This window comes from Gopherus flavomarginatus, chromosome 2 (assembly GCF_025201925.1).
Source record: "Gopherus flavomarginatus isolate rGopFla2 chromosome 2, rGopFla2.mat.asm, whole genome shotgun sequence".
NCBI classification, from domain to species: Eukaryota; Metazoa; Chordata; order Testudines; family Testudinidae; genus Gopherus; species Gopherus flavomarginatus.
In genome coordinates, this window is record NC_066618.1 from 105,873,858 (window position 1) to 105,888,589 (window position 14,732).

A 14,732-nucleotide genomic window follows, 5' to 3' on the forward strand; every position below is an offset into this window, starting at 1 on the left:
ACAAATCAAATGGTGGAGAAAGGAAAAGCTTTGGATCAGGCTGGATTGGGCAATCTCTTTCAAGATGGATCATTAGAGTTTTTATATAATGTATGTGTGTGCATACAGTCATACTTGTGCGCATGTGTTTATTGCTTTAGCTTATTTCTACTTAGTTTACTAGGTCTGTAGGCATTGCCTACAATGCTTCCTTGGTCTATGAATGCAAACCAGCATTTATAAGATCTAGAGTCTCTGTTGTTGAACTTTTAGTTGCTGTACTTCTGGCTGTGGAACGTACTAGCTCTGCAGGTGTTTCCTTTGGATCTGTCAATGTCTGTAGGTGCATCCCAATTTACAGGGTCCACAGTCCTTTTGTCTACCAAATACAGGCAGCAGACCACCACAGTGCTATATATTTCCTTGCAATATTGGATAGAGATGCTTCCTGTACCTGACATAAGTAAAAAAGGAGGATGCAGGTTCTATCATAAAGCAAAAGTCCATATATATACTTATATATGAAATGTGAAAGACTTAATTTTTTTTTTATGGCAACTGGTGGAGATTCGTTCCAGTAACTGGAGGATAGGCAGAGTTGAGGTCCATGTAGTAACCTTTACTTTGAATTCCTTCACATTTAATGTTTGGCTTTTTAAAAATTTTAGTTTTTAATCAGTGAAATAAACTGTGAGCTATTCTTCTGTCTCAAAGATATTGTGACTATATAGCACGTTTTGAACAGTTATTTTATGCTGCCTCAATTTCTATCTCATGTGCCTGAATGTGGGTCTCCTTAGTTCTGATTACCTTATTTATTCCCCCTTTCCTCTGAGCAGTACTGAAAGTGACGATCTGGGAAACCTTTCTTATGTGCTGTTGAGACATTTTACAGGCCAGGATTACCCATGCACCTATTCAAGACAAGATGTGTAAGTGTAAACAATGCAACTTCTTTTAATATACTAAGTGACTAATGATTACTGCTATTGATACAGAGATTCCTGCGCGGGGAGAGAATCAATAGTTACTATTCACATTTTATGTTAATGTAGTAATATTTATTCATTAAACAGTTATTAGCTATTAGCTGCCTGAATAGCAATAATCTTCACTAGATGTAGAGCACTGGATTCAATCTTTCCTTATGAAATGTAAGTTTAATAGTTGTGCCTCCAAAAGTAAAAGAATGGATAATGGAATCCTGTGATTAAATAATTTGAAGTCCTATTTTATGTAGTATGTCTATACAGCTTATGCTTTGTTTGACCATTTTAGTATGACTTTTAAAAAATTGTTTTGATGAATGAGCTGGCTTCTTGCTGAAATACATAATAGGCTTCTAAGTTCCATTGAAGTCTGTGGGAATCTTCCAATTAATTTCAGCAAGATTTGGATCAGGCCCGAAGTCAGTAAGAATAAAGGTTGGTGATACAGTCAGTAACTGTAAGTGACTCTATACTGAATCAATATTCATTAAATAGAAGGCCAGATTTTCCAAGTTAGACGTGCCTGGTTGGGGTAGTATGTTTACTTGCCTCTGTGTTATGCGCACAAAAACCTGGTGTACAGTTAATTGGCTGTTTGCTCTGGAAAGTATCTGATTTGCATGCATATGTGAGATGTTTGCAGTGATAAGTTAGAAGCCACCAAGTTAAAAATGTCAGGAGTTATTACGTTGATCCATGATGAATAAAACTGACATAATTTAATAGAACAACAATACAACCATTGGTTTAGCACCAGTGTTGTGGAGGTGGTGAAGATGGAGGTGGTCAAGATACAGCAACTGTTTGTCATTCTTTCGACATCCACTGTTAGATAAAATATTATAGTTTATCTTTTAATGATTGTTCGATTGTTATTTTTGCTCCAGTGGAAAAAGGGATTCATGCTGGCAGACTGAGCCTAGTCCACCACAGGAATTCTTGGATGCATGTGGGTGTGTGACAGATCATCGGGTATATTTTATTTCTTTCTTTAACAAAATGAAACTAACGATTGGGCTTGTTATGACTGGTGATTTTCATTCTGTCTCTAGTTTTGCTTTGACTTCATTTTCTAAAGTTTTCAGGGAAATAATGTATAAAATAATATTATTCTACATCTAGACAAAATGCTTATAGTCACTATGTCAACCTTGTGAACTATCATATCTTCCAGAAATGTATCACTGTGAGAATACTGTATGTGAAAAAAATTTCTTTTTTTTAAAGACATATCATAAAATCATAGAATCATAGAATGTCGGAGTTGGAAGGGACCTCAGGAGGTCATCTAGTCCAACCCCTTGCTCTAAGCAGGACCAATCCCAACTAAATCATCTCAGCCAGGACTTTGTCAAGCCTGACCTTAAAAACCTCTAAGGAAGGAGATTCCACCACCTCCCTACATAACCCATTCCAGTGCTTCACCACCCTCCTTGTGAAAATGTTTTTCCTAATATCCAACGTACACCACCCCCACTGAAACTTGAGACCATTACTCCTTGTTCTGTCATCTGGTACCACTGAGAACAGTCTAGATCCATCCAATTTAGAACCCCCTTTCAGGTAGTTGAAAGCAGCAAATTCCCCCTCATTCTTCTCTTTTCTGCAGACTAAACAATCCCAGTTCCCTCAGCCTCTCCTCATAAGTCATGTGCTCTAGCTCCCTAATTATTTTTGTTGTCCTCCACTGGACTCTTTCCAGTTTTTCCACATCCTTCTTGTAGTGTGGGGCTCAAAACTGGACACAGTACTCCAGATGAGGTCTCACCAATGCCGAATAGAGGGGAATGATCACATCCCTCAATCTGCTGGCAATGCCCCTACGTATACAGCCCAAAATGCCATTAGCTTTCTTGGCAACAAGGGCACACTGACTCATATCCAGCTTCTCGTCTACTGTAATCCCTAGGTCCTTTTCTGCAGGTGTGCTTCCGCTGTCCTTCCACTGTAGGTGTGCTTTCCTCCAAGATAGCTGTCAGACATTTCAGATATAATTTTGTATAAATCTAAATGTGATAAGCTCAGCAAAACCAAGATCTGGGCATTTGTGGAATTGTGGCTCAAATCTGTCTTAGCAGCATTTTATCTGTGGCTATCAAACTCAACTTGACAGTGCAGAGAAGCCTGGTGACTGGTCTCATCTCCTCTTCACCCTTTGGGGTTGGGAGGGTGTGTTGGAACCCAGTGAAACACTAGCAGGAAGCAGTCCTAATATGTTCGATAGCGCAAGGACTGCAAATGTTGCTGGCACCTGCACATGGGGAGTTTTGTCCTCCACCTTGTGCACTTGTGAATACCACCACTCTGGGGCTTTCTGAGCCAATTGCCCCCTATCTATTCCCAAACCCTGATTTGGATCCAGCAATAATCTTGTAATAAGAATTAACAGATCACAGCCCCACTTCCACCCTGTATTACTAGAAATCTGCAAGTGGTTAAGACAGTATCTTAAGTTCATTTGCTCACATTTGAAAATGAAGCCAGCCTCTGAGGAAAAGATCTTGGAGTAGATAGTTATTTGAGCTTATGTCCACCATATTACATTCCTCCCTCATTCAGCAGATCTTTGAATCATCTTCTTCCTCCCACTCTCTGGCCCAAGGAGAGAATTCCCATAAATCGTTAAAGAACATTTTCATGTATTTCTCATCAAACACATCACATGAATTTTAATACCATCTCCCCCTCATACTTTGTTCAGGGAATTTTGTGTGTTTATTTTCAGCTTCAGCAGATGAATGATAGTGACTATAAAAGTCTCACTGCTTTTCTTTGCTGTAAACTTTCCCAAAATTACATGCATAAAAAATGTTGTTTCCAAAACAAAGTTGACTGATAAGGTTACAACAGAAATAAAAGGTAGCTTTGATTTACTAGTGACAGTTACCATGATTTCAGATGTCCTATGAACATTTATTATTTATATAACTTATAATTTATTGAAAAGTTATAGAAGCCAGAAAGGGCCAATCCAGCTGAAAAGCAAGGCAGTAAAGTTTGAGTGTGAATTCAGAATCATGGCTAAAAAAATGGAGGCTGAGGATTTTAAAATAACTTTACTGATATATGTATATTGTTTTCCAGAAGTGTCCAAGCTTCAATGTGTCTGTTGCCTATCTGAAGAACAGGAAAGGGAAAGTTCTATACAACCTCTCGGGTGTCAATGTGGAAGAATACTTAATCATGCCGACAAACAAAGCAAGGTAATCTTAAAATTCTTCTTTGAGTAGTGGCTATATGGGTATTCCACTGAAGGGGTGCTTGCGTCCCTGCACTGTTGATCAGAGAACTTCAATAGCAGTGTCTGTTAGGCCCACACATGTGCTGTCTCTCTCCGTGCCGTGCCAGGAGGCTAGCCAATGCACACAGGCTGACCCCCCTCAGTTCCTTTTCAACTTCCCCAGCAGCTAGAGATTGAGATATTAGCAGTCTGTTTGTGACCATTTACATTTCTATAGTTAGTCAGTCTCCCCAGATTTAGTTGTAGTTTCTTCTTTTTGTACTTTCTTCCCGAACAAACAGTCTTTATTCCCCCCACCCCTGCTTTTGCATCAGGGACTCTCTCCCCCACAGGGTATGCCTGGTTCACTGGGCTTCAACAAATGTCTCTCCTGCAAAGAGGGCATCCCTGTAGCAGACAAGCACACCCGGTGCATATGCTGCCTCAGGGAAGGCCACATTCCACAGAAGTTTGGACTCTACCAGCAACTCAGACCCAGGCCTCGCAAGGACAGGGAGTTGAGATAGAAGATTATCTTCACGGAGACAGTCCTCTAATCTTCCCCAGACCCACACCAAGAGTCACCTGGCAGACATGAGTCTTCCCCACAGACCTCAACATGCAGGGTTTGTGAGTTGAAGAAACCAGCCACAAGTCATCAAAAAATAGAGCAGAAAGTCCCCAGAGTGAGCCCCGAGCCAGCCCTAAATGATCTCTGGAACGCTCTGTATCCTTGGTACTGTCGGCACCGAGATAATCCCAGCCCGGTTCCCACAGCTCACAAAAATCTGGAGTGGCATGTCCAATTGACCTGCCTAAGGACCTGATGGAGACAGGCACCAAGTCAACGGCACTGGAGGACAAAGACAGGAGCCAGCACTCCACTAAGAAGATGCTGCTGGTATGCACTGTACCAATGACACTGGCATCGATGCCCCATCTAGCAGTGGACTGGTCAGTGTGAGCAAGATCTCCAACCCCCTCGGTACTGCCAGTGGCAGTGAGTCGGTTGGTAACGTCAGAATTCCGGCACTCTAGAGATCAAAGTGTATCCGACATACCAGAGTCTCCTCTTCTCAGTACTGGGACCTCGGCACGGAGTCTTCTCTGCTGCCCTGCCACGCAGCCCCACTCTCCAGTGCAGACTCAGACAAAGAACCAGAGGAGGTCATGTCTCTTTACTCCTTTCATGCTTCCTGTGATGCTCATTATCAAGAGGGTACCCAGTCGTACTCTTAGACAACCCCACCATCACCAGCTTAGTAGAGCCAGCCATAGGCACCAGCACCAGTGGTCATACTGGGATCATACTACCACCCAAGTGGCCATACTGGGATCCTTGGGCTGCATATCACCCCCATGCCTCTTGAGCTTCTAACCTCACCTGTGAATCCCTGAGACACTTCCCCTTGGCAACAGCATCCAGAGCCTTGGAACCTTCAGAACAGATTGTGGAGGAACAGGAGGGTGGCATTGAGGAACCAGGACTCTGAGAACCAACATCTCCTCCTCCTTATCCGATAAGGCTGTCATGCATCCACCATTTTCCTTGGCCTGTGAATTCTGGCTTTTCTAGGACATGGCAATCAGAGTTGTAGATACTCTACGGATACCCTTAGAAGAAATCAAGGGCACCCATCACAAGGTCCTTGACATACTAAGCTCCTCCTTGTCCTTTAAAATAGCCTGCCCTATTAATGAGGCTCTCCTGGACCCTGCAAAACCATACGGCAGACTCCAGCATCGTTGGTGCCTACTTGCAAGTGGGCCAATAAATATTATGTCCCAGCTAGGGAAATGGAATTCCCCTTCTCCCACCCTCCACCCAACTCCATTATAATGGATGTTGTGAACTCTTGTGGTCATCAGCACCAAATGAGGTCCACTCCCTACAACAGGGATTAAAAGTGTTTGGACCTCTTTGAGAAAAAAGCTATTCCTCAGCCATGCTACAATTTCAAATTGCCCATTACCAAGCCCCAATGGCGAAATACGACAATGTCAACTATTTGAAACTTAGCAACTTTATTGATCAGCTGTCTGAGTTGCACCGTAACCAGTTCAAAGCCATCTTCCAAGATAGACCACTAGTGACCAAGACAGTGCTATCATCTGCCCTCAGTGCAGCTGACACAGCAGCCCGATCCATCTCCACAGTGGTGGTTATGCAACATGTGTTGTGACTACGCCTGTTGGGCTTCCCTAAGGAGGTGAAGTTGACCATCGAAGACCTTCCCTTTGAAGGCACCAAGCTCTTCACAGAGAAGACAGACTCCTCTCTTCATACCCTAAAAGATTCTAGGGCCACTCTCCGCTTGCTGGGGCATCTACTTGACAGGACAAAAAAGGAAATTTAGTCCACAGCCCCAGCACAAACCATGCACCTCCCAATACCCGACTCGGCACTACTACAAGCCACACAGGAAGAAAACTAAATTACCTGGGCCTAAACCATCTGGCCTACAGTCTTCCCCATCCCTACTGTCCACTTCCAAGCACCAATTTTGATGTGTTAGTTAAGGCATTGATAGATCACTCTGCCCAACTGCTACAGCTGACCACCACTTCCTACCCATTAGACTGCCACCTGGCAACGTTGTGCAGACCTGGGAATGCATAACACAGGACTGATAGGTCTTGGAGATTGTTCAGAATGGGTACTCCATTTCACCTCCCTACCTTCTGCCTGTCCCTCTTCAAGGACCTTTCTCACAAGAGTTTACTATGACAAGAGATAGATTAGGAGCCTTAGAGCCAGTACCTCAACATCTACAAGGCAAAAGTTTTATTCTTGCTATTTCCTAATACCCAAGAGGAAGGGAGGTTGGAGACCCATATTAGAACTCCAATCACTTAATAAGTTTGTCAAAACTCAAGCAATGATTATTCCACTGTTGGGATAGGGAGACTGGTTTATGACCTTTGACCTTCAGGACACATACTTTCATATCTCAATCCTGCCATCTCACAGATAGTTCCTCAGATTTACCCTAGAACAAGACCCCACTACCAGTACAAAGTAGTCTCCTTTCTGTTATCATGCACTCCAAGAGTATTCTCCAATGTTTTCTCAGTAATGGCTGTGCACCGGTGCTCTCAAAGGATTGTGATGTATACCTACCTGGATGACTGCCTCCTCAGAGCTCGGTCCTTTCAAGAGGCTCACTGAGTCACCATATCTACAAGAAACTTTATTCACATAACTGGGTCTACAGATCAATGTCCAGAAATCAGCCCTTATTCCAGTGTAGTGCCTGGAATTCATAGGTGCTGACCTTGACTCCTTACAGGTCATAACTCTCCTATCTAAACATAGATTTCTCTTTTTGGCCACATTCATAGACATTGTCCAAAGCAGCCCACAAATATAAGCCAGACACTGCTGCCATATGCCCCAGACACTGCCTACACTGTGGCATATGGCAGCAGGCACAGAAGTAATACCATATGCCAAGCTTCATATGTGATGCTTTCAGATGTGGATCAGTTCGGTTTACAGACAAAACAGAGACAGATTAGATAAATGTGTGTCACTACCCACCAGGATCAAAAAGTCCTTAGACTGGTGGAAAGAACTAGCAGATGTTTGAAAGAGAATCCCCTTTTCACAAACCTCCCCATCATTGCTTCTTACCACTGATGCATCCCTCATAGGATGAGGCACACATCTAAATCACCTCAGGACACAAGACAGGTGATCATCCACAGAGATATCCCTCCACATCAACCTCCTAAAACTCAGAGCAGTCAGGAATGCTTGCACCCATTTCCTCCCGCTGATTAAGGGATCACACGAGAGTCCTAACAAACAGCATAGCATTTTTGTACCACATAAATTGGCAAAGGGGAGCTAGATTATCCTCCCTCTGTGCAGATGCAATTAGACTATGCAACTGGTGCATTTCCCATGATACCATACTATCAGTGGCTTACCGTCTGGGCACTCAAAACTTGATGGCGGACAGTCTCAATCACAAATTCCCACATGACTATGAGTGGGAAATAAACTCAGCAGTGCTTCATGACCTAGTCAAGTGGTGGGGGACACCATCCGCAGACCTGTTTGCCACTTACCTGAACAAGAAATGTCCGTACTACTGCTCAGAGCAGGGATAGGACAACATTCACTGGGCGATGCGTCTCCCCTTGGGTAGGGGCCTTCTCTATACCTTTCCTCTGTTTACCTAACTGTCGAAAGTCCTATTAGAAATAAAAAAAGAGAAGGAGCACATATCATACTCATTGCTTCTACTTGGCCAAAAGACTTGGTATCCTTACCTGTCACAACTCGCTACGTGCCCTCCAATCTCTCTCCAATCCACTCCTTACCTCCTCTCACAGAACAAAGGACACACCCAGCATACCAACCTGGAGATTCTTGGTCTCAAGGCATGGCTCCTTCATGATTCGAATGCACAGAGAGCTCCTGCTTGAAGGAGGTACAAGAGATAATACTGCACAGTAGAAAGTCTTCAACATGCCCAACTTACTGTAGCGGGGCAGTCACTCTGCTCTGGTCCTGAAAGGGTTAAAAGTCAGTCCTGAGAGAGGGCTGGAGCTGAGAGCCAATAGGAAAAAGCCAGTTAGGGCCAGGCTGGGTCTTATAAAAGAGCTGCAGGGCCAGAAAGCAAAAACTCTCATTCCAGCCTTGGAGTGGGAAGGACCTAGCTGCCTGCTGGAGAGCAGTGCTGGGGAAGGGCAGGCAGAGCTGGGGAGCACCAGGGTCCAGGAGGGACATGGAACCTGAGGCAGGATAACACAGGCACTCAGATAGTACAGTGTTGAGCAGCAGTATAAAACCCTAAAATAGCATTGATCAAATGTGTGGTCATGTACAGACAGATCATATGCGTGCCAGCTAAATTGTATATGTGCAGCATGGGACTTCCTGCTTCATAGGCCTCTTGGAGCTAAAGGGAGAATCTTCATCTGTCCCTTGTATCAGGGTTTATATCCACAGAACCTTCCCATTATTTACACTTGTGCTTGAACTGAATATGGGAGGGTGAGTGGGCCTGGGCTCTCTGCACTTTCCCCTCTTGTCATTCAGAGACCTCTGTTGTGGTGGTGTTGGCAGGGTCCCCCAGAGCAGCAGATCTAGGAGTTAACACTGCATAGAGATCAATAGGACAATTTACATTTCTCAGAGCTGTTGTTGCAGGCCTTCCGTAGACTGAGGCATTGCTGTATTGGTAACACTCTGGTCACATTTCAAGATTTTCTTTGCAGTTCTGAGAGCTAGAAATTTACTTTTATTTAAGTGAAAACTCTGATTCTGATGTAATCGTATGACTCCAGGTGCCAGGGCTTGAGACATGGCCCCATCTAGTGCCTATGCGTTACTTCAGCCCGGCTTAATTGTCAACCACTGAAGAGTGACATAATTACAAACATTTTAGCAGGTGCAACTTTATCAAGAAGAGAGAAGTGTTACACATACATGTGAAAAACTACATGAAATTTATGTAAGAACATGGAGGAAAGTTATGCTTTTAGGGTAAATGACCAAAACACATCTTGAGTGTTGGAAACTTTTGAAGGTTTAAACACTTTTATGAGGATCAGAACTACCCTAGATGCTCATAACCCCTTCATTGCTCATCAGCTTATTTGTGTTTTCCTTTTCTGAAAATAGAGGCTTTATCTGCAGGGTTCAAAGGGAAAACATTTGCTTGAAGGCACATACCATTCATCTGTATACAAGGAGTAGATTAGATATCTCTTTCAAATACAAATATCGTGATTCTATGGGGCTGAGCTGTACTTCTAGCTTGAAATGTAAAACAATAATAAAGATGTTTATGAATTGTTCGTTGCAAGAAAACATTCCTCACAATGCTAAGAAAGGTCATCTGCTGACAGATAGCCTCCTATTACTTTGTTTTGTATTACTAGATATGGAGGCTGGTCTTTTGGTGTGAAAACATCCCCTGAACTTCAAGACCTAAACCTGAATAAAACATACTCTAAGCTTCTGGCTAAGGTAAGATATGCATATAGAGTCCAATCCGTATTGCAATGCCAAAGTATTCAGATTCTAACTCTTTGGCATTTAACATACAGTAGAACTTCAAAGTTATGAACTGACTGGTTAACCACACATCTCATTTGGAACTGGAAGTACACAATCAGGCAGCCTCAAAGACATCCTCCCCTCCACCCCCCCCCAAAAAAAGGCAAATACAGAACCATGTTAAACATAAACTACTTTAAAAAAAAAAGGGAAAATTTGAAAAAAAAAGATTTGACAAGGGAAGGAAACCATTTCTGTGCTTGTTTCATTTAACTTAAGACAGTTAAAAAGCAGCATTTTTCTTCTGCATAGTAAAGTTTCAAAGCTATATTCAGTCTATGTTCAGTTGTAAATCATCGGAAGAACAACCATAATGTTTAGTTCACAGTTACAAACATTTCGAAGTTATGAACAACCTCCATTCCCAAGGTGTTCGTAACACTGAGGTTTTACTGTATAATAATGTAATTTTAGAATCCTTGTGTTTTAAAATTGGGAAAAATCCTAAGATATTTAGTCAATTCCTCTGTCCAGGAATGTTGTACTACTCTGTGCTTTTTGCAAGTCAGTTGTAAATAACTCAAATGAGGGGTTTCAATCACTTCCATTGGGAAACTATTTTACAATCTAATTAAGCTCACACTTTTTAAGACTATTTTCACTATAGTCAGCCTCCATTTTTCTGTATTTCCCTTCTATTCCTACTAAAATCAATCTCAGAATTGGCTGAAGTAAAGTGAACTATCAATTGTGTTTTATTGATGGCTATTTCAGTCTTGTGATCAATATTCTTTTTTTTAAAGCAAACAAAATAAAATATAGCAATTTCATTGCATTTAAAAGAGTAAAGATGTGGATGTCTGGAGTAGCAACTGCAAGAATAATAACCTAAATAATACTTTGTTCTTATAAGATGCTCCTAAAATACTTTACAAATATGCATAAGTATTATTCCCCTTTATAGCTGAATGAACTGAGATTCACATGTCTTTCATGAGGTCACATAACAAACCAGAGGCTTAGCACCCAGATTTCTCTGTTTCCAGACTTATATTTTAACCAGTAAATCATCTGTCTTGCACTGTACCTCACTACCTGAGGTTTTCCTGATTAACTGTTTGGAGCAATCCATTAGAGGCAGGGACTGTAGGAGTAGTCCTCCATCTACCAAATTCAGACTTTTCTTAAGGCCCTTTGAAGTGCACTGGAAATATTTCCAGAGAGAACACTGTAGAAGACTGAATAGGACCTACGGTCCAGTGGGGAATTAGCAGTCTAGGTGATTTTAGTGTGTTTCCATTGGTTGTAAGACCTTCCTCAGACTATCTGAAAAAGACTACCTGAAAAATCTGATGAGGATCAACAAGGACAAGTGCACGTAGGACAGAAGAATCCCATGCACTGCTACAGACTAGGGACTGAATGGCTAGGCAGCAGTTCTGCAGAAAAGGACCTAGGGGTTACAGTGGACGAGAAGCTGGATATGAGTCAACAGTGTGCCCTTGTTGCCAAGAAGGCTAACAGCATTTTGGGCTGTATAAGTTGGGGAATTGCCAGCAGATCAAGGAACGTGATCATTCCTTTCTATTCGACATTGGTGAGGCCTCATCTGGAGTACTGTGTCCAGTTTTGGGCCCCATGCCACAAGAAGGATGTGGAAAAATTGGAAAGAGTCAAACAGAGGGCAACAAAAATAATTAGAGGGCTGGAGCACATGACTTATGAGGAGAGGCTGAGGAAACTGGGATTGTTTAGTCTGCAGAAGAGAAGAATGAGGGGGGGATTGGATGGCTGCATTCAGCTACGTGAAAGGAGGCTCCAAAGAGGATGGATCTAGACTCTTCTCAGTGGCAGCAGATGACAGAACAAGGAGTAATGGTCTCAAGTTTCAGTGAGGGAGATTTAGGTTGGATATTAGGAAAAACTTTTTTCACTAGGAGGGTAGTGAAGCACTAGAATGGGTTACCTAGGGAGGTGGTAGAATCTCCTTCCTTAGAGGTTTTTAAGGTCAGGCTTGACAAAGTCCTGGCTGGGATGATTTAGTTGGTGATTGATCCTGCTTTGATCAGGGGGTTGGACTAGATGACCTCCTGAGGTCCCTTCCAACCCTGATAGTCTATGATTCTATGATTATTTAAGGTTCATACAACTGTTCAGAGAACTTCTAAAGTGGGAGTCCAGAAACATGAAAGAGAACAACATTTTCCCAGATGTGTTTCAGGGTCTCTGTGACTGACCTCTGTTTTGCTTTTTTGTTGAAATGAAGGGCACTGAAGAAGCGAGTTGCCTTGTGTGTTAAGGAAACTGACCTTTGAATGTTAAATTGGAACTGGATAGAAAGAAGCCCTGACCTTAAACATTTTACATATGTTGGAAAGGGGATAAAAACTTGTTGTTTCTTGTAAATGAAGTAGAGGTGGAAACATTTACCCAAGTCTTGCCCCAAACTACCAGCAGGGGAGGGAGGTTAGTTATTAAAACAGGACATGGACATGCCCCTTATCCAAAGTTTGGTTTGTCACCTTTGCCATCTGAATTTGTCCATCAAAAAAAATAAAACTGTTTACACTTTCTTTTTTGGTGCTTTATAGTTAAGGGTACGATTCTGCAATGGAGGTCACTGATTCCATGACTTTATGGAACCTCCATGACTTCTGCAATGGCAGGGCTGGAGGACCTGTCAGTCCCAGGGCCACCAGAGCAGTGGTCCCAAGGCTGAAACAGCAGGGGGTGGGGTGGATCAGCCCCTGCCACAAGAGCAGTGTTGGGGCTGGAACAGCTGCTGCAGTCAGCCCCGGGGCTGCTGGAGCACCAGTTAGTGGCCATCTATGGGGATGCCAGAGCAGTTGCCCTGAGGGTTGCTGGAGCAGTGGTTGGTGGCCACTGAAGCAGCTGGAGTAGCTGGCTGGGGGGTGTCCCCAGGGCTGCTGGAGTAGCTGGCTGGGGGATGTCCCCAGGGCTCCTGGAGCAGGGGCTGCCAATGAAGTGGTTCCTGGGGCCTGCCAGAGCTGCATCTGGCCCCAGGCTGGAACAGCAGCCTGTAACACTTCCCTCCTGCCCCCTGCTGCACTCCCACTGTTAGTTCCCCATCCCACATGCTATTTTTAGTAAAAGTTAGGAACAGGTCGCAGGCTTCCCTGATTTTTTTTTTTTTATTGCCTGTGACCTGTCCCTGACTATTACTAAAAATACCCGTGACAGAATCTTAACTTTATTTATGTTCCCCCAAATTTCTTGCAGCTTTAAACTCTTGACTTGATCAATCCATAATTCGGTACTTGAGTCCAAATGGCTACAATATACTGTGTTTCTCTGCCTGCTGTTTTGTTTGTTCTTGTTTTTTCCGTTTTGGTCTTTGGCACCTACTTCATCTGTCATCAGCAAAAGGATAAATTATAGTTGTTCAGTTAGTGAGTAAGCTTCATTTTTCAGAGCCAACATAATAGTGCATTAGACTTATAAAGGGTCTGTGTTATCTAAACTACCTCCTTGAAGTGGCTTTTGACTGATGTAGTATCAAATTATTGCATTAACCTTTCAATAATTAATGACCAGTCTTTTACTTTGACCTTTCGGGCTTGTTCACAAGACAGTGAATGTACCATTTACATAGCCTTTTATGAACGAAAATGGGAAATTTGCATATGAAGAGACTTACTGTACAGTTCATTACACTGCAGAAAACATCTGAGTCCTTCACAAATTATTCCTCTCCACTGCAGGATTTGAATGACAACTATCTTCCCACTCCAACTTTAACAATACCCAGTCAGAACATGGAAGGTGGCTAGCACCTTAAACACATCTTATTCCAGGTATGTGACAAAAATAAATCCACAGTATGTATCACATACCAAGCATGTTTGAAAAAACTGGCATTTGACATTCAAAGATGATTGTCATGGAACAGGAGTGTGTAGCCGAACTCAATAGCTCATCCCACCAGCACCCGCCCCTTCCTTAGTTGTGTTGCATGTTCATTGTCTCTATCTGTAATCTGGCCTATAAAGTGCTTGTCGCAAGGTGGCTTGCCCTTTTGAAGGTCAGACGGCTGGGGCCAGCTATCTCTAGTTACTAAGGAGGCACACCTGAGTAGGGGTCAGTCGATTACCCTATAAAAGCTGCAGGGAGAAGAGGATGCTCAAGGAGAGACAACTTGGGGAATATGCAGCAAGAAGGGAGAGATTTCTGTCATGGTCCCTGATATGAGGAAAGGAGAATTTAGCTGGGAAGGGTGTGGCTGGATAGAAAGCCTGTCTGGAAGTTTGATTTCTTTTCAGAGAGAAGGCCTGAAGGCAGGTCAGGTCTTGCATCTTCTCCAGCTGCTCATATAGAAGAGTGAGCGAGAGAGAGAGCTCTCAGGGAGGAGCCTAGCTTAAGACTGAGGTGAAAGACTTTTTTCTGTTTGTGAATTTCATGTGAATAAAATCATACCCTAGGGAGGGCTATTGTCATTGGACTTGTGAAATCCTGAGTGGGGTTTATTTAAGAAGCCCCTTGAGGAGGGAAACTGATGCAAGGGGCTGCTTCC

At 43.0% G+C, this 14,732-nt stretch overlaps 1 protein-coding gene across 1 annotated transcript in view; it reads left to right on the top strand.

Annotated features, from left to right (window-relative positions):
- ABCA13 (ATP binding cassette subfamily A member 13) overlaps positions 1–14,732 on the top strand; it is a 294,970-nt gene that overhangs the window by 174,820 nt on the left and 105,418 nt on the right. The window contains exons 44-47 of the mRNA XM_050937636.1: positions 819–911; positions 1,856–1,940; positions 4,053–4,171; positions 10,084–10,171. Of these exons, the coding sequence (XP_050793593.1) occupies positions 819–911; positions 1,856–1,940; positions 4,053–4,171; positions 10,084–10,171 (385 nt within the window). The remainder of the gene's footprint in view (positions 1–818; positions 912–1,855; positions 1,941–4,052; positions 4,172–10,083; positions 10,172–14,732) is intronic.